This window comes from Pongo pygmaeus, chromosome 23 (assembly GCF_028885625.2).
Source record: "Pongo pygmaeus isolate AG05252 chromosome 23, NHGRI_mPonPyg2-v2.0_pri, whole genome shotgun sequence".
Classification (NCBI taxonomy): Eukaryota; Metazoa; Chordata; class Mammalia; order Primates; family Hominidae; genus Pongo; species Pongo pygmaeus.
The window spans coordinates 26,942,095-26,962,872 of record NC_085931.1 but is presented as its reverse complement, the minus strand read 5'-3'; the positions used below and the strand labels follow the sequence as shown (position 1 = coordinate 26,962,872).

General features: G+C 44.2%; 1 protein-coding gene across 3 annotated transcripts in view; it reads right to left on the bottom strand.

Moving 5' to 3' along the window:
• LOC134739370 (lymphocyte-specific protein 1-like) overlaps window positions 1-20,778 on the bottom strand; it is a 31,756-nt gene that overhangs the window by 10,096 nt on the left and 882 nt on the right. The window contains exons 2-4 of one of the 3 annotated variants that reach the window (XM_063663412.1): window positions 16,603-16,737; window positions 16,155-16,232; window positions 1,566-1,669 (exon numbers count right to left, since the gene is read on the bottom strand). In XM_063663412.1, coding sequence (XP_063519482.1) covers window positions 1,566-1,669; window positions 16,155-16,232; window positions 16,603-16,737 — 317 coding nt within the window. Of the gene's footprint in view, window positions 1-1,561; window positions 1,670-16,154; window positions 16,233-16,602; window positions 16,738-20,778 lie in introns of those variants that run through there. The other 2 variants (XM_063663413.1, XM_063663414.1) reach the window with 2 other exon arrangements.

Genomic DNA, 20,778 nt, shown 5'->3' with positions numbered 1-20,778 from the left:
GGATCACGATGTCAGGAGATCGAGACCATCCTGGCTAACATGGTGAAACCCCATCTCTACTAAAAATACAAAAAATTAGCCAGGCGTGGTGGCGGGCACCTGTAGTCCCAGCTACTTGGGAGGCTGAGGCAGGAGAACGGCGTGAACCTGGGAGGTGGAGCTTGCAGTGAGCCGAGATTGCACCACCGCACTCCAGCATGGGCGACAGAGCGAGACTCCATTTCAAAAAAAAAAAAAAAAAGTCTATATAGAATCTTTTTTTTTTTTTTTTATTATTATTATTATTATTATTATACTTTAGGTTTTATGGTACATGTGCCCAATGTGCAGGTAAGTTACATATGTATACATGTGCCATGCTGGTGCACTGCACCCACCAACTCGTCATCTAGCATTAGGTATATCTCCCAGTGTTATCCCTCCCTCCTCCCCCCAACCCACAACAGTCCCTGAAGTGTGATGTTCCCCTTCCTGTGTCCATGTGTTCTCATTGTTCAATTCCCACCTATGAGTGAGAATATGCGGTGTTTGGTTTTTTGTTCTTGCGATAGTTTACTGAGAATGATGATTTCCAATTTCATCCATGTCCCTACAAAGGACATGAACTCATCATTTCTTATGGCTGCATAGTATTCCATGGTGTATATGTGCCACATTTTCTTAATCCAGTCTATCATTGTTGGACATTTGGGTTGGTTCCAAGTCTTTGCTATTGTGAATAATGCGGCAATAAACATACGTGTGCATGTGTCTTTATAGCAGCATGATTTATAGTCCTTTGGGTATATACCCAGTAATGGGATGGCTGGGTCGAATGGAATTTCTAGTTCTAGATCCCTGAGGAATCGCCATTAGTCTGCTAGAACAATTTTTTTCTAAAGAAAATACATCAAATTGAATAATATTAAATGACAGGAAAAGGAGTAAACATTATAGAAACTTGCTTTAAAAATTAAAAACTATTTCAACTTTAAAATGAATGGGTATTAACAGTTCAGGGAGCATATCTGCTTCCTCAAAACAGGCAGAGTAGGAAAAAAATGTTGCTAATTTTTAAGAAATCATATAAATCAGTTTTTTGATCATTATTAAACTATTCATAATAAAATTAACATATTACAACCATTCATACAAATGTTTACTACAGACACACCTGAACTCAAGAAGTATTAACATTTCAATTTATTTTAGGAATGATGAAAAAATTATTCCAACATTTAAGAGACCACCATTTTGGCCAGGCTCAGTGGCTCACACCTGTAATCCCAGCACTTTAGGAGGCCAAGGTGGGCAGATCACCTGAGGTCAGGAGTTCGAGACCAGCCTGACCAACATGGAGAAACCCCGTCTCTATTAAAAATACAAAATTAGCTGGGTGTGGTGGTGCATGCCTATAATCCCAGCTACTGGGGGAGGCTGAGGTGGAAGAATTGCTTGAACTGGGAGGTGGAGGTTTCGGTGAGCCAAGATCGCACCATTGCACCCCAGCCTGGGCAACAAGAACGAAACTCCGTCTCAAAACAAACAAACAAAAAAGAACACCACTTTTCATTTTACTGAATTACCTTTCCTGTTTAAGAGCATACTCCAACATTTTGATCCTCCTCACAAGATCCTTCTTCAAATTTTCTTGGCCCTTCCTTTCTCCCTGTAGGAAGGCAATCTGGGCCTGAGTAGGGGAAAGACAGACAAAATTCAGTTTAGACCAAAAAAAAAAAAAAGTCTTTTTAACTCAGTAAAGAACCTTTGGAAGTTAGAACAATTAGATGCAAAAATATTTCCTTTACACATTTCTCACAAAGTATGTACAAATATAAAAATGCACTGACTGCAAGGGGGAAAAAGGATTTAAGTTAAAAAGGGCGGGGGGGACATCTAAATGCATTTTACTTCAGGGTATGGATTTTACAACACATAGTCCACATCATTTAAGAGTCTACAATATAAAACAACTAATACTGCCGGGTGTGGTGGCTCACACCTGTAATCTCAGCACTTTGGGAGGCTGAGGCGGGTGGATCACTTGAGGTCAAGAGTTCAAGACCAGCCTGGCCAACATGGTGAAACCCTGTCTCTACTAAAAATACAAAAATTAGCCGGGCCTGATGGCATCTGTAATCCCAGCTACTCGGGAGGCTGAGGCAGGATAATTGCTTTGAACCCAGGAGGCAGGGGTTGCAGTGAGCCGAGATTGTGCCACTGCACTCCATCCCGGGTAACAGAGTGAGACTCCATATCAAAAAATAAAATAAAATAACTAATATTAATGCAAACAAATGCAAGGTGTACAGTACAGTTTGCTGAAGTGTTTGTCTTTTTGCCATCAACAAGATCTTTTTATAAAGCAGGAAGGGTTAAAGTAAAATCAGTTCTTATAATCCCCTTGCACAAGTTTCATCATATATTTAAATTTTATGACAGATTCCTTAAGTGACTTTATTTTGGACCTCCCCTACAAACAATAAATTGCTCCCTTTTCTCAATCCCCACCATTTTTCTCACCCACTTTGACATGTAATCCATAGAAAAAAGAAAGTGAAAGTTGGGAAAAGGAAAATTAGAAACAATGGCCTTCTGCCCATTCCTGCCCTCCACCCCAAGGAATTACTAAAACCCTACATTTGAACATGAAACAAACTGTAAACAACTTTTAAAGTCAGTAAAACAGAGGGGCTAGGAAAGAGCAGCTCTCCAGAATATTAAAAGAACATTTACAATTGAAATACTATCTTTCACATAAGAAATTGGAACTATGTCACAAACATTAACTTGTTAAAGTGACTCATAATAGCTCTTAAAAATGACAAGGGCCTCAAAACTAGCTATAAATTTCACTACTCTCACATGTACCACCACCCCCGTCTATTATACTGACCCACTAAGACAGGTAACAATGTTATTTATGTATCTACAGTGCTTTCCATTAAGTGAGCAAGAACTTTACGTTTAAGGATGACCTTGCCACATCCCTAAGGAATTGTGAGGATTGTGCAACTCAGGTTTAGCAAGTGAGCCATTAAACTTAATTCTCATTCAAGCTTAGTTTGAATGATGTTTGTTTCTATTCGGTACCACAAGAAACATAAAATCCAACTTGTCTAGTCTCTTATAACTTTCAAAATGTAGGTAGTGTTAAGCTTTTGTTTTCATTTCAATGTGCTCTTAAATTTTACATTACAATTAAAGGAAGGATTACATTTATCTTACTGAGATAAAAGTGGTCTGAAAACAATTCAATTGTTTTCAGAGGAAAAGGCATCAAATATCCACAAGACTCTTTTGAAATTATATATTCTGCAGTGGGATAATTATGTTACCTAACCGGAATAGTAATGACACATGCATTTAAAGCTGATAAAAATGAAAGTCTTGTCAAAAGGAAGTGACAGCCCAACTTGTCAGGCCAAACATGCTTTGGCATAGAACTTTATATGCTCTTTAAAATGACTTTAATAAAAATAATAAGCTAATGAATGCAATCAAACTTTGAAGGTAATAACAATATCAATTATCAATTTTGTCCTCTCGGTACTCCTTGGCTAGTTTTGCATTTCTGCTAACATCATTGGTCCTGGATGATTCTGAAACTTCAGCCTACAATACCGTAAGGTCTTTACTGTATATGTTCAACTTCAAGCATAAGAGAAATTACAATTAAAAGTATAATCAGAGGCTGGGCACAGTGGCTCAGCACTGTAATCACAGCACTTTGGGAGGCCGAGGCGGGAGGATAACTTGAGCTCAGGAGTTTGAGCCTAGCCTGTGCAACATAGCGAGACCACGTCCCTACAAATAATTTAAAAAATCAGCCAGGCATGGTGGCATGTGTCTGTGGTCCCAGCTACTTGGGAGGCTGAGGCAGGAGAATCACCTCAGCCCAGGAGGCCAAGGCTGCAGTGAGCAGTGATCACACCACCATACTCTAACATGGGTGAGACCCTGTCTCAAAAAAAAAAAAACAAAAAAAAAAAAAGGGGAGGGGGTGGGTGGCAGGGTAGTAATCAGGGCCAGGCATGGTAGCTAATGCCTGTAATCCCAGAACTTTGGGAGACTGAGGTGAGAAGACTGCTTGAGGCTGGAGTTTGAGACCATCCTGGCCAACATACCAAGACATCTCATAAAAAAATTAAAAATATAAAAAATAAAGTACAATCAGATTTCTCCTTTTCCATCAGATGGATAAAGTTCAGTAATTTAATAATATGGTAGAAAACAGACATTTATATGTTAGCTGTGGTGATATAAACCAGTTTCACTTTATAGAGGACAACTGGTAATATCTGTCAAGTTTGTAAATGCATATACCCTTTAACTCAGCAATTTTAGAATGTTATCCTTCAAATATATATTTGCACATACGTGAAATTATATAATACATGACTGATAAAACACAGACAAGAATATCTATACAACCCAAATGACCACCTAAAGGAGACTGGTTAAATAAATGAGTATAATTGAAAGAAAATTAGGACCTGAACTAAGACCTTTGAGAAAAGAGTAAAAGACTATGAGAATAATGTCAATCTTTTACCTTTTTCTTCTCTACAAAACTTAGACGTTAGAAACAAAAAGTCTTAAAACACATTCCTACATAAAAAAAAGAATTCCTCCTGTAAAATGACCTCAGTCGAAAACATAATAATTGGTATAAATTCTTACTCTTTTAAAATACAGATTAAATTCCAGCTAAAAATTCTCCAGATATGGCAGTATATTGCTCTTTGAATTGAACTGAGGAAGGGCGAGGGTGAGAGACATAAAGACGAAAACAGCAAAAGGAAGAAAAAAAGGGAAGGAAAAAAGGTAAAAAGAAAAAGAGGAAAATAGGTCGGACAAGTGGCTCACACCTGTAATCCCAGAATTTTGGGAGGCTGAGGCGGGGGGATCACTTGAGGTCAGGAGTTCGAGACCAGCGTGGCCAACGCAGTGAAACCCTGTCTCCACTAAACATACAAAAATTAGCCAGGCACTGTATTCCCAGCTACTCGGAAGGCTGAGACAGAAGAATCACTCAAACACGGGAGGCGGAGGTTGCAGTGTGCAGAGATCGTACCACTGCACTCCAGCCTGGGCGAAACGGTGAGACTCCATCTTAAAAAAAAAAAAAAAAAAGGCAGGGCGCGGTGGCTCACGCCTGTAATCCTAGCACTTTGGGAAGCCGAGGCGGGTGGATCACGAGGTCAGGAGTTCAAGACCAGCCTGGCCAAGATGGTGAAACCCCATTTCTACTAAAAATACAAAAAAAAATTAGCCGGGCATGGTGGCAGGTGCCTGTAATCCCAACTACTTGGGAAGCTGAGGCAGAGAAGTGCTTGAACCCAGGAGGTGGAGGTTGCAGTGAGCCGAGACCACACCACTGAACTCCAGCCTGGGCAACAGAGTGAGACTCCGTCTCAAAAACAACAACAAAAAAAAGTGTTATGAATAAAATATGTTTAAAAAATTACAAATCATCAACTGCCATTTATCAGTACAACTAAACCTCATGATAACAGGATATATTTCTGGAGAAGAAAACTTTGGAATTATCTTCAAGGAAAATGAATGTTGAACTTCCATGATACTTTATACGTATTTTTCACAGTATGGAAAATTAGATATTCACTTCCTAACCATTATAAACAAAAAAGATAAAAATAATAGAAGGAAGATATTTTACTATTTAAGTCTGCATGACAGAAAGAAAATTTATTTTTTTATTTAATTTTTTATTTTATTTATTTATTTATTTTTTGAGACGGAGTCTCACTCTGTTGCCCAGGCTGGAGTGCAGTGACGCCATCTCAGCTCACTGCAAGCTCCGCTTCCCGGGTTCACGCCATTCTCTTGCCTCAGCCTCCCGAGTAGCTGGGACTACAGGCGCCTGCCACCGCACTTGGCTAATTTTTTGTATTTTTAGTAGAGACGGGGTTTCACTGTGGTCTCGATCTCCTGGCCTCGTGATCCACCCGCCTCAGCCTCCCAAAGTGCTGGGATTACAGGCGTGAGCCACCGCGCCTGGCTGAAAATTTATTTTTATATTATTTTCAATTCTAATTTGTCAAAAGGATATATGTAAATAGGAATATAAATCTTCTATATTTAAACAGGTTTATCTGCATACGCAATATCTAATAAACAATTAAAATATTTAAAATGTGGCACTTAATTTATTAAAGCCCCCCAACCCTGTTTTTTTCTTTTGAGACAGAGTCTCGCTCTCTTGCCCAGGCTGAAGTGCAGTGGTGCGATTTCGGCTCACTGCAACTTCAGCCTCCCGGGGTCGAAGTAATTCTACCTCAGCCTCCTGAGTAGCTGGGATTGCAGGTGCACACCACCACACCCAGCTAATTTTTGTATTTTTAGTAGAGACAGGGTTTTACCATGTTGGTCAGGCTGTTCTCAAACTCCTGACCTCGTGATCCACCCACCTCGGTCTCCCTAAGCGCTGGGATTACAGGTGCGAGCCACCGCGCCCAGCCTTATTGAAGCCATTTTAAACTACCTTGTATTCTAAAATTTAAAACGGCTAGGATTCAAAATTGAAATCACTGAGAAGTATATTCAAAATGAAAAATACACAAAATTCTTGGGTTGGACACTTTTCAGTAGCTTTTCAGTTACTTGCTATGGAATATAAACAGCATTCACCTTTACAAAAATCTAAAATAAAATATTATAAAGCTTGATTAATTTAAGGTTCTCATCTTTTGATTTGAACACAAACTTCAAAGTAAAAGAGGAAATATATAAGTAATAGTCAATTAAATGGTTACAGTGTACAATGAAGTTTCAATAATCTGCTTTATGTCTTAATGCCTTCTATAAACTATATCTATTCCCTCTGAAAAGCTTTGGATTATATTATCCTCTTAAATCTAGGCTGCTAGTTTTCTCTGGCACATAATCATTGCCTCTAGCCCTCTCTCTTAAAGACAGTGTCTTTATCAGGCTAGGTGCGGTGGTTCATGCCTGTAATGCCAGCACTTTGGGAGACCCAGGCAGGTGGATCACCTGAGGTCAGGAGTTCGAGACCAGCCTGACCAGTACGATGAAACCCCATCTCTACTAAAAACACAAAAATTAGCCAGGCATGGTGGCGCGTGCCTATAGTCCCAGCTACTCAGGAGGCTGAGACAGTAGAATTGCTTGAACCTGGGAGGTGGAAGTTGCAGTGAGCCAAGATCACGCCACTGCACTCCAGACTGGGTGACAGAGTGAGACTCCATCTCAAAAAAAAAAAAAAAAAAAAGTGTCATTATCATTTGGTGACATCAAACTTTACCATCAGAATCACCTAGATGACTTGTTAAAACACAATTTTTTTAGGTTCTACCCTCAGAGTTGCTCATTCAGTAGGTCTGGAGTGGGGCCCAAGAATTTACATTTCTAGTAAGTACCCAGGTGATAATGCTGCTGATCTGGGACCACCCTTGGAGAACCACTGACTTAAACCATTTGTAACACAGTTAGAAGGCCAAAAACAAAAAATAAAGCAAAACAAAACAAAAAGCAGGAAATAGTCTGTTAAGGAGCAAGGAAAAGAACAGTCCTAGAGGCCGGGCGCAGTGGCTCACGCCTGTAATCCTAGCACTTTGGGAGGCCGAGACGGGCGGATCACTTGAGGTCAGGAGTTCTTAACCAGCCTGGCCAACGTGGTAAAACCCCCATCTCTACTAAAAATATTAAAAAAATTAGCCAGGTGTGGTCGCAATCACCTGTAATCCCAGCTACTCAGGAGGCTCAGGCAGGAGAACTGCTTGAACCCGAGAGGTAGAGGTTGTGATGAGTCGAAATCATGCCTCTGCACTCCAGCCTGAATGACAGAGCAAAACTGTCTCAAAAAAAAAGAAGAAGAAGAAGAAGAAGAAGCAAAGAATAGTCCCAGAACCCTCTTTTTTTTTCCCAAAGTGTTGGGATTACAGGTGTGAGCTACCGCATCCAGCCCCAGAACCCTACCCTTTTTACTCCACAGAACTATGGAGACTTATACAGGCTTCAAGCTGACAGATGAGTACATACTAGCTTTTTGATTCTCTTCCAAATTCCTTATTTATGACTATACTTTTGGCAGTCTCCTGATAAAATGAAATCTACCAATGTATTTCAGTTCAATCACATGTTTGGGAAATACCTACTTCCCATCAGGTATGGACTGCTGTAAAGGAGAATATAGGAAAAACAAATAAAACCAAGTTTCTACCCACAATGTACTTCCAATCTAGTTAGGGTACAAGACCAGCACACATATGTTCACAAAAACAGCTAAGAAAAGATAGTATAGTACTAATAAATGAGGATTCAAGTGATAAAATCGAATATTTGTATTTGTTCATTTAACAATATTAACTAAACACCTACTTTGTGCCTGGCACAGTTATTGGTACTGGGACTAAAGTAGTGACAAAACAAAACAGAGCTAACAATCCAGTGAATGAAACATATGTTGCCTAAGACATATGTGTACCAGCAGCATATGTTATATTTACTTAGAACCAGAAACACAGCTGCAGGCAAAAGCAGTGAATATAAAAATAAACACAAAAAGCAACTGGATGCCTATTTAACTCTGGAGTCAAGTAGAGAACTGATGTTCAACTTAAAAATTGCTTGCTTGCTTATTCGTTTATTTGTTTGTTTATTTGAGACAGGGTCTCACTCTGTTGCCCAGGCTGGAGTGCAATCATAGCTCACCGCAGCCTCGAAATCCTGAACTCAAGCAATTCTCCCGCCTCAGCCTCCCAAGTTGCTGGGACTATAGGCACACACCACCACATGCGGCTAATTTTAATCTTTTTGGTAGAGACAGCGTCTTGCTATGTTTCCAGGCTGGTCTCGAACTCCTAGCCTCAAGCAATCCTCTCACCTTGACCTCCCAAAGTGCTGGAACTACATGTATAAGCCACTGCACCAAGCCTAAAAACTGTATTCTAATCTGGTATTTATTCTACAGCTAGTTTTACTTTTTTTTTTTGAGACACTCTCGCTCTGTTGCCCAGGCTGGAGTACGGTGGCGCGATTTTGGCTCACTGCAACCTCCGCCTCCCGGGTTCAAGCAATTCTCCTATGTCAGCCTCCAGAGTAGCTGGGATTACAGGCACCCGCCACTACGTCTGGCTAATTTTTGTCTTTTTAGTAGAGACAGGGGTCTCACCATGTTGGCCAGGCTGGTCTCAAAGTCCTGACCTCGGGTGATCTCCCTGCCTCGGCCTCCCAAAGTGCTGGGATTACAGGCATGAGCCACTGCACCTGGCCTAGTTTTACATTTTAACAAACCAGCGAGTCTCCTGAAATTTTCCTAATAAATAAAATTACTGTACCATTTTATTTATTTATCTATTGTTACATTTCAAAAAAACATAAGATGTGAACTTATAGATTATATTGAAAATAAAGATAAATTTCATTTTATGTTTTTTAGAGATGAGGGTCTCTCTTTGCTGCCAGGTTAGGAGTGCAATGGCATGATCATAGTTCACTACAGCCTTGAACTGCCGAGCTCAAGTGATCCTTCTAGATAACATTTTACCTCTGAAATGCTATAGGAGATACTGGTATATTCTTTCAAAAGCAATCTCTCCATCCCTAAATGTAAGATTACAAACATAGATTTTCGTATACAGAAAACCCTCAACTGCCCAAATTCTCACTTAAAGCACTAAATTAATTACACCCACATTATCACCTTATGGCAGCTTATAAATAAATGTACATCAGTAGGTTTCTTGAGATCCCAAAGGCTCCCTCAGAACTTGAATCAGTCAAATTCCCTCAGCACATCTTCCTATCTTTCAACTCTTTATAAATGTTCCTTATGTTTGCTCAAAGGGCTAGAAATTCCCTTTTTTTTTTAAATTTACACACACACACACACACACACACACACACACATATATGCAGTTAGCCCTTCATATCCATGAGTTCTACATCTGCAGATTCAATCAACCATCTATCAAAAACATTCAATAAATACAAAATTTTAAAAATACAGTATAACAACTATTTTCACAGCATTTACATTAAGTATTATAAATAATCTAGAGATGATTTAAAGTATATGGGAGGGTGTGCATAGTTTATATGAAAATATTATGCCACCTTATATAAGAAAATTGGAACTTGAGCATCCAGTTTTTTGTATTGGATGGGGGAGTTCCTGGAACCAATCCCCTACAGACATCGAAGGATAACTATATATGTACATATACACATATGTAGAAGAAAAGAGAGAATAAAATATCAATCAAGGGAGGAATTCTGCAGATTTACGGTATGAGACAGTATGACATTCATAGATTTAACATTCATGGTTACCACTGTTTTGAGAGCTACCCAGAAGATACTTTGTTAAGGCAATGGAGAAGCTAGAGGCCCAATCTAGGGGCTAAATGCATGAGTCTAGTCTAACACCAAGCATTTGTTTTTGGAAGTTTTTTTGAGACAGGCTTGGAGTGCAATGGCACAATCACAGCTCACTGTAGTCTTGACCTCCTGGGCTCAGGCGATTCTCCTGCTTCGGCCTCTTGAGGAGCTGGGCCCACAGGCGTGTGCCACCATGCCCAGCCAAGCATTTGTATTAAAGTTAAAAGGCAATGACTCTAAACAGTTTAAGAAAAAAAACTAGGCTGGGCACGGTGGCTCAACCTTGCAATCCCTGCACTTTGGGAGGCCGAGGCGGGCGGATCACGAGTTCACGAGATCGAGACCATCCTGGCTAACAGCGAAACCCTGTCTCTACTAAAAATACAAAAAAATTAGCTGGGTGTGGTGGTGGGCGCCTGTAGTCCCAGCTACTCGGGAGGGTGAGGCAGAAGAATGGCGTGAACCTGGGAGGCAGAGCTCGCAGTGAGCAGAGATCACACCACTGCACTCCAGCCTGGGTGACAGAGAGACTCCATCTCGAAAGAAAAAAGAAAAAAAAAACTAAATCTATTGATGTAAAATGCCCTCTGCCCCCACAAAGAAAGAAAAATGTAAGGACTAAGAAAATGGCAGCTCTTAACCAGAAAAAGAACAGAAATGTTCTATACCTCCCCCACCAAAAATCACTGAACTAATTCAGCAAATGCTCTAACCTGAGCAAAAAGGATTCAAGTGAAATAAAACCTTCATTAAAGCTGAAAAGGATATTAACTTGTAGAATATGCGTACATGTAAGAAACATAATGTATTAATCTCAATGGAAATATAATTCAGATAAAGAATTCCACAAAAAGTTGTCTTAATCTTAACATCTGAGGATTTACAGAGCTCCCAGAAAGTATTACTTGCAAATGATAAGTCTTCTATAATGTATGATTTTGTTTATGGTTAGCTCCAAAAGAGTTTTTAACATGTTTTAAACCAACATGATCATCTGTTGATAGGTATACAATCTCTAAAGAAGTATTCTTCAATAGGCAATACTTCTCATATTTAAAACATTCAGTCTTTATGTATGAATTATGAATCCATAAATCTTAAGGAACTACATAAAACCCAAACTCTTCCCAACGGAACAAGGCTATCAACAATCTGTTCCCATCCCCTCTATCTAGCTTCGTCTTCCACATTCCTACTCACACATCCTATGCTCCAATCAAAGTAGACAATTAGGCTGGGCGCGGTGGCTCATGCCTGTAATCCCAGCACTTTGAGAAGCCTAGATGGATGGATCGCTTGAACTCAGGAGTTTGAGTCCAGCCATGGGCAACATGGTGAAACCCCGTCTCTACTAAAAGTATAAAAATTAGCCAGGTGTGGTGGCTCAAAACTGTAGCCCCAGCTACTTGGGAGGCTGAGGCACAAGAATCGCTTGAACTTGGGAGGCAGAGGTTGCAGTGAACTGAGACTACGCCACTGCGCTCTAGCCTGAGCAACAGAGGGGAGGATGGTGGGCAAAGGAAAGAACGAAATTCACAATTTTATATTTAAAAAAAATAAGTAGACAATTAGTCTTCAGATACTACCTGAGCTTCCCCAGCTCCATGCCTTGGCTTATGCTCTCCTCTCTCCTACCTCTCCAAATGCCCTTTCGTTTTCAGATTCTACCGATGTCCTAGTCTGAGCCTACACACACCACAGTAATCCCTTCTCCGAATTCCAAGAACATTTATTTTCTATTTAAAAACAAAACAAAAAAACCTCTGTATGTACATATTTTTAACACTTTATGAGACTTATATTAATGTTCAGCAAAAAGGCAAGAAAATAAGGACTTTGGCATACTTAATATGTATCACGTACTCTACCAAACACCTTCTATAATTAATCTCATTTAATTAGGACTATGACATAATTATTGTCTTGTTCTCTTCTAATTTTCAAAATGTTCATAATTTATCTCATCCCAAACCAGATAAGCCCTCTAAAGGCAGAAGCCTTCATTCACGCACACAACATAAAATAATCAAGTGCCTACTAAGTGCTTCCCACTTGCATTAAGGACACACAAAGAGGGGATTTTTGCATTCTACTAGATTATAAATCTGCTGAGGTTAACAGCTAAATAAAAATAGACTCAACTGTTCCATCCCAAAGTGCCTTGCAATACTGTGGTTATTCAATGTTATTTGATTTAGAAGATAAAAGTTCAATCACAGTAAATGGAAAAAAACAGGCAAGAACGTACAAAGTAGTATAAACAATAATTACCATAAACTAGAAAGTTCGTTTTTCCTTAACCTTTGAAATTTTTTTTAATTCTCAGTTCTTTTGCCTATACAAAGGTGGCTATGAAATGTGAATTAGAGCTCCTATTAATAAAACAAAATAAATCAAAAATGTTGGTATTAACATGTAAATAATAAATTTATAAATATTATAAATATTATGTACTTAGACAAAAGCAAAGTGACAAAAGCAGATAGGAAATATCATGAAAACAATTTCTCTAAAAAAAAACTTATGATGCCTAATCCCCCGAATAAAGACATTTAAGCCTTTCTTGCTTCATATTTAGACAACAATCTTCCTGCTTGCTTATGTTCCTATCTCATCTCTGAAAAGTGTAAGCAACCAGTTGTCCGAGGCACCATTCTTGGACAGTAATAGTGTGCTGTCCTTAGTATATGAAGATGTAATTACTGTAGTAACAACAAAAACCTAAGCTTTTGGATTGTATTCTGTTTTGGTTTTATTTTCTTCTACCACTACAATAAATGACACATAATCTTTCACTCTTAACGATAAATGGTGCATAATTTTAAGACAATTATGTGGAATTAAGAGAGAAATTCATGCTCATGGAAGACAATTTATATTCTGTGAAGTATTAACAATGACTAAGTGAATGAACACATAATCTGATTTAACAAACACCATCTTATTAATTGATATTACATACACAGATCAAAATTTTGTAATATATTGAACAGGACTTAACAGAAAACTACATATATGTAAGTGATTAATAATCTTTCAATATGATGATGAAGCCAACAGAAAACTATAAAAACTATATTTGAGAAAGATGGAAAGTGGTAATAGGAGTATATATGTTCTCCAACTTCTAAATTAGAGAAAATCTTATGAGTCAGCAAGTTAACATTTAATTTGATTATTTTTGATGTTACCAGCCCCAGAAACAGCATTCTGAAACAGATTACAGGCTTTCTTCTATTCGTTGATACATCAACTATCACAACTCACCTTTTATTTTGTTGCTAAATTTTCAGAATAAAGTGTGTGTGTGTTAAAATTCTGCTTCTAAAATAATCTTTCTATGTTCTTACATATTTAGGTTTGGAATATGGTTCATGATGGCAGAATTGTCCAGGTCAATATAGTAAAATACTCTGACCAAGACAGTAGGACCCAGACTCAAGCTGGGGAACAGATAAATAAGCTCAGTTAAAAAGAAAAAAAGGGCCGGGAATGGTGGCTCACACCTGTAATCCCAGCACTTTGGGAGGCCAAGGCGGGCAGATCACCTGAGGTCAGGAGCTCGAGACCAGCCTGACCAACATGGAGAAACCCTGTCTCTACTAAAAAATACAAAATTAGCCGGGCGTTGTGGTGCATGCCTGTAATCCCAGCTATTCAGGAGGCTGAGGCAGGAGAATCGCATGAACCCAGGAAGTGGAGGCTGCGGTGAGCCAAGATCATGCCACTGCACTCCAGCCTGGGCAACAAGAGCGAGACTGTCTCAAAAAAAAAAAAAAAAAAAAAAAAGAAAGAAAAAGAAAAGAAAAAGAGGTCGGGCATAATGGCTCAAGCCTGTAATCTTATCACTTTGAGAGGTCAAGGCAGGAAGATGGCTTGAGCCCAGGAGTTCAAGACTAGCCTGGGCAACACACTGAGAATCCATGTCTACAAAAAACTAAATAACTTAGCGGAGCATGGTGGTGCACACCTGTAGTCCCAGCTACTTGGCTGGGAGACTGAAGCGGGTGGATCACTTGAGCCAGAGAGGTTGAGGCTATAGTGAGTCATGTTTGTACAACTGCACTTCAACCTGGGCTACAGAGCGAAATCTTGCCTTAAAAAAGAAAGAAAAGAAAAAGAAAAAAGAGAAAAAGAAAAGAAGAAAGAAAAGAAACTTGCTGCATAGACACGACCATATTCATTTGAAAGCAAGTTAATAAATATGTATCCTGAAAAGATAGTTTAGAAAAGAAACTTACAGGCTATGACCAGAGTGATTATAAAACATTCTCTTAACAGTTAGCAGGAGGAAGAAAAAGTGTATTCTTTAAAATGATTTCATTACTAGTAAATAGTTCTATAAGGAAAAGTAGGGGGAAAAAGGCAAAGAAATATGAAACTAAGTCAATGAAAAGCAAATAGGCTATGATCACACATCTAAAGGCCATTAACATGGCAGTGAGTATTTTAAAGAATCTAAAAGTGTACTTTGAATTTTAAAGTATTTTAAGAGATTAATTTTATAAAAGGAAAAACAGTGTTATCATGCAGAAGGAACATATTTAGTATAATCAAAAGTTTAAGAAATTGGCCAGGCATGGTGGCTCACACTAGTAATATCAGTATTTTGGGAGGCCGAGGTGGGCGGATCACCTGAGGTCAGGAGTTCAAGATCAGCCTGGCTGATATGGCAAAACACCGCCTCTACTAAAAGCACAAAAATTAGCCAGGTGTAGCGACGCACACCTGTAATCACAGCTACTTGGGAGGCTGAGGCATGAGAATTGCTTGAATCTGGGAGGCAGAGGTTGCAGTGAGCCAAGACCATGTCACTGCACTCCAGCCTGGGCAATAGAGCAAGATTCTGTCTCAATTATAAAAAAAAAAGAGTTTAAGAAATTAAGGAAAGCTGAGTGTAAGGAAACCTTTTCAAGGGTAGTACTGGTATAGCTCAAACCTGGTTTGAATTTCAGCTTTGTCACTTACTGGTTAAGTAAGTAGCAGCCTTAAGCCCAACTGGTGTTGGCTATTTGCATGTATTTCCATAAATAAAAGTGGTCTGTAATGTTTTTACAGTGTTGTCAAACTTCAAGGTTATTAAAACTATTAATACCCTGTTTAATGTATAAGAATAAATAACTATTTCATATCTTTTAACTACTGTCCTATCACTGACTTTTAAGACTCTTACTGACAATTTTGTGATTTTTCATGTAATCCTTTATATCTTACTTAGCAAGTTCTCTATTAGACATAATATATGTCTGCTGAATGAAACTTAATTACAGATATCTTTGAACATTTATTAAATTTAAATTATATTTGTACTTGTAAAGAAATATTTAAACAATGCTTTATTTTTCTAAAATAAAAGAAAACCAATAGAACAAATCTTCATTTTCTAAGTGTGTCAAGTTGTTTTGTTTTGTTTTTATTTGTTTGTTTGTTTTTTGAGACTGAGTCTCCCTCTGTCGCCAGGCTGGAGTGCAGTGTGCGAGCTCGGCTCACTGCAACCTCCAACTTGCTGGTTCAAGTGATTCTCCTGCCTCAGCCTCCCGAGTAGCTGGAATTACAGGCATGTGCTCCTACGCTCGGCTAATTTTTTTTTTTTTTTGTATTTTTAGCATAGACCGTGTTTCACCATGTTGGCCAGGATGGTCTCCATCTCCTGACCTCGTGATCCGCCCGCCTCGGCCTCCTAAAGTGCTGGGATTACAGGTGTAAGCCACTGTGCCTGGCCTATTTTAACTGTTTTATGTCTTCTGTTTTTGTGTGACAACGAAATGAGTTAATATTTCCTGCCTGCACCAACCACATTTAGGCTCTACCTTAATTGTTGATGAGGTCTTGGAGCCTCCCTTCTGCTCCCAGAGGCTTTTCTTGCTCATGTCTCCAGCCACAATATCCTGCGGGCAGCAGAAGGGTATGTCACAAGGGCAGACCCCTGGATCTCGGGGAGTAGAAGCCCTGGGCCCTTCTCTCCTGCCTTGCCTTACCTGGCCAGGGGGCCTGGGATCTGCCTACCAAAACTTTTTCTGTGTGATCCCAGTGGAAGAGGCAGGGAAAGGAATAAAGGTGCCATCCACCTCCACTCGGACAACACAGCCTTCTACACCAGCAAGGGTGAACCCAACTCTACTGCAATACCTCAGGGTTCTGTCTGCCCACATTCATCCTGGACAGTCCCACGCTCGTCTTAACAAGGAAACCTGGCCTGCTACTAAACTCTCAGGCGCTGGCTCTGCAGCCTAGCCTTGCCCCTGGCGGGGATCTTACCTTGCAGGATGGAGTCTTGGCCGCAGACTGAGCCTGTACCTCACCCGTCTCCCACCGACTCTTGGTACTGGCCACGGCCATGCTGGGCAGCTCTATGGAGGCCTGGCGGGCTAGCTCGGGGGTCCGGCCAGCGGTCTGCAGAGGAGGAAAAGCATCAGGATGACCTTAGCGGACAGCCACCATGCTCACATCAGAGGGTCACACTGGGCAACCCTCTGCTTTGTGTTTGTGTTTTCCCTGGGAGCGCTTTCCCAAGGCAGCCCTAGAGTGGGGATCACTGGAAAGATGTGCCTTCCTCCATTCGATGCAATTGTGAGACACCTCCCTGTCCTGAAGAGCATCAGGGAGATGATGGCGCACAGGACAGATGTGGGTCTGCCTCCATGCTGCTCATGGAGGGCTGGGGGACCATGGGATGGATGGAGGGACGCTGAATGGATGGAGGGACAGTGGTTAAATTGCAGAGTATTGGTTAGATGGAGGAGCATTGATTAGACGGAGGAGCATGGGTTGTATAGAAAGGTGTTGATGAAGGAATATTGATTGGATGCAGAAGTACTGATTATATGAGGGAGTATTTGTTAGATGGAGGGGCATTGATTGAATGGAGTAGTAGCCGCGTGGCTGGGGGCTGCTGAGCCTCGTTCCACCTGGGGAGGCAGAGCCCGGGGTGCAGGGGCCCTCATGCTCACTCCCACTCCCACTCACGACCCAGCCCCTCCAAACGGAGGGCGGTGCAGAGCTGGGGCAGAGTGTTGAGGAGGTGGAGGGGTTCCATGGAGGAGAAGCCTGGCCATGTTGCTCCCCGTGTTCCCATGTCCCAGCCCCTCCATGTGAGCAAGGTCTCAGCTTGGGTGTGTGTCCTTGGGCCTGGGGCATGAGATGGAGCCCAAGCTCCTTCTTGGACCTGGGCTTCCGATGGGTCCAGGGCCCTCGCTCCAGCTCCACAGACCTCCTCCACCAAGCCATAGGGGAGGCGGGGCTTGGAAGCACACATTGGCGCAGAGACCCCAGAAGCTCGTGTGCACACGTCTCCTCAGGTCCACCCCTAAGGGCAACGAGTCCGGGCCCAACAGCCCCATAAAGGCCCTCACTCTGCTCACAGCTCATGCCCAACAGATGGAGTGCGGCCGGGCGCGGGACTCCCTAGGCCTGGGGCACATGCAGGCGCACACCCAACTCACACACGTTCTCCACGAGCCCACGCTCCAGCCACACAGGCACACATGCCCGCACCCCATGCACATACAAGTATGCACGTGCTCACACACTGGAACTCTTGACATCCACATGCGTGTGCAGACAGGCTTGGGAACAAGGGGACCACATCCCCCTCCAGGGATCCCTTCAGGGTGCTGCAGCCTCACTTTAGTGAGGCAAACATTGACTGTTTGCCTTGCCATGGCCCCGACAACAGCGGTGCCGGCCCTGGCACGAGGCCCAGGTGTGTACTCTGGGAACATCATCCCTGCAGAGCTGGGCCCCTGGAGGATCACTCCGACTGAGCTCTCCCTGGCTAGGGGCCTGGGGGAAAGAGTGGGGGTGCAGAGTAAGCATCTCCTGGTGTCTCCCCTAAAACCCAGTGCTGGGGAGAAGCCCCGCCGGCCCCTGGCCTCTGACCCAGCAGAGCTGAGGACGTGGAGGCCCCTGGGCCGCTTCTCCGTCTCCTCCCTTTCCCCTACCTCAGGATATGAGTCATGTGGGCCCCCTCCCCATGACCTCACCCCCTCACTATTCCACAGCTGGGCTCCGTTCTGGGAACTAAAACGGGGGCAGCTCTCCTGGGGTGGGGTGCGGGCCTCTGGCCTGGGAAAGGCGCCACCCCGGCCAGCGGCCCAGGCCCCTTGGCATGCACCACGGAGCTGTCAGGACTCTGGGATGGCTGACCCCGCCCATGGCCCTGGCTCAGCCCCGTGCAGCTGCAAGGGATTTGGTGTTCCTGCGCAAATGCAATTAGGTGATTTCCTGTCTGTTCGGGCTCCGAAGCCCAAGGTTCAGCCCAAGGGGCCAGGCGGTGGGGGGGCTCCATCCACCTCCCACCCCAGCACACCCCCGCACCCTCACAGTCCCAGGCTCCACTTCGGGGCCTGGCCCCCAGCCAGGGACATCAGGATGCACAGAACCCTGACGGATGCCTCGTTCTGAGTGGAGCTCCCCAAGCTCAGGTCTGTTTCTGTCGGCCTCGTCCACTGCCAACCACCCCTGACTCGGGACACTGGCCCTTCTTCTCCTTCCTCCACAGACCCCCCCCCCCCCCCCACCTCCCAGTCCCCACTGAAGGCCTGACAACGCCCATCCTCGGCCCAGCACTCCCAGCTACCCACTGCCGTCCTCCCCCTGCCTGGAAGTGCAGACACTTCCAGAATGGGTGTCCGGCTTGGTCCCCGCCCCGACTCTGCCCCCTGCAGGCAGCTCCTGGGGCTGCCCCACCCGGCTGTCCTGAGCCCAGAGGTCGGCTGGAGAGAGTCAGTCCTCTCTGGGGTCCTGGGGAGTCAGGAGGCTCTGGTGAAGAGCAAGGGCGGCAGGGAGGATGTCGAGGGGAGGGGGAGCTTCTCCTCCAGGCCTGACCACAGGTCTCCTGGACACCACAGGGAGCTGGCAGGAGGACTGGGGAGTTGGGCTGGGCCTTCCACCATGGTGGTTCGGGACTGCCTGCACAGCACTGAGGTCTCTGGTCCCCTCATGAGCCCAGCCTCCCCTGGGGTCATAGACTTGACCCCTCAAGTCACTGCAGAGCCCAAGAGTGGAGAGACACAGCACCGTGTGCCAGGAAAAGGTGCCCACAGGCCCTTCGTGGCTGAGGCTTCCAGAGGGTAGTGGGACAGCAACCCTGCTCCCCGCAAACGCCTACCACAGCGTTCATGATACAGCTTCGGAGTGTGGGTCGGGGTCTATCTGGAAAGCCAGGGCAAAGGCGGTGGCAGCTGGCAGCACCCACACCCACACCCACACCCACAGCTGGGGCACTGCTCACATGAGCCCCCATCAGCAGGCCCCTTGGTTGTGCCACACGCAGGGGTCCTGCCCCAGGGAGGGGGTAGTCCAGGTGGGGGCTCGAGGGTGTGGCACAGGCCAGCTGTCACTCCTCCCTGGAGAGGCAGCTTGGGACGCAGCTGCGAGGGGAGCCAGGAGCAGAGACAGCCCGGGGCCAGCAGGTGGGTGACAGGTGGGGCAGCGGGAGGGGCACGCGCCATCCGCCTGGGGCTGGGGTGTAGAGATGGGAACCTGCCCCCCAAAGCCTGGTGCTGGTCCAGCCTCCCCCCAGGGCCTCCAGCACCTTCCCAGTTCTGTCTGCACCCTCCTGGGCATGGCAGGGGAGGGTGGGGGTCAACCCCTTTCCTTGTAGTCCCGCGCCAGTGGGCAAGGGAGACGCCCCAGTGAGCAGGACCCTAGCCTCTCTGCCTGGGGAGGCGAGGTGATGAGCCACCCGGAGCGGGAGGAGGCCTTGAACTTGGGTCTGAAAGATGAGCAGGGGTTTGCTGGGCCGGGTGCAGGCAAGAGCTAATGCAGAAAGGCAGAGAGCAGGAGCGCTTAGAGGGAGTGGCTCTGTGCAGCTGGAGCCAGATGGGTGACCCTCACTCAGGAGGAAGCACTGGGACCCTCTCTGCTCACGCTGGGTCCCCCGCCTCCCGCTAGGATCCCCACACCCAGGTCCTTCTGGGCCTCTGCCGCACAGATCAGGTCTGGAAGGCTCCCTGGAGGAGGCGGCGCCTGGACTTGGACAACGGCCTGCAGAGCTGGCTTCCCTCACAACCCTGGGAAGACAGAACTCCTCAGCTGGTTGATGTGGGGGAGGGCGGAGCCTCCCTCCAAGGCACCAGTCCAGTGCTGGGGGCGACACAGAGAGCCACAAGCTGGCGGGAGCGGTAGGCTCTGCCCCCCAAGGGCTTTACATGCCGAAGTCCCCATGGCCGAGCTGGGACCCAGGGTCAGCCCAGACAGGCCGCGAGAAAGGAGACTGTGGGCCCCACCCCATCACACAGGGAGGAGGTGCTGTGCCCGCTGAGGGGGCAGCTGCCCCTCTTTGGGCCCTTTGGGTGGGAAGAGGCTTGGTGAGGTAGAAAGCCCAGCCCCAGCCTGCAGCGTTGCCTTCTCACAGTGGCAGCCCTTTGTAACCCGGGGGGTCCCTGCACGGCCTCGCCTTGTTTTCTCACCATGGGGTAGCATTTGGGGGCC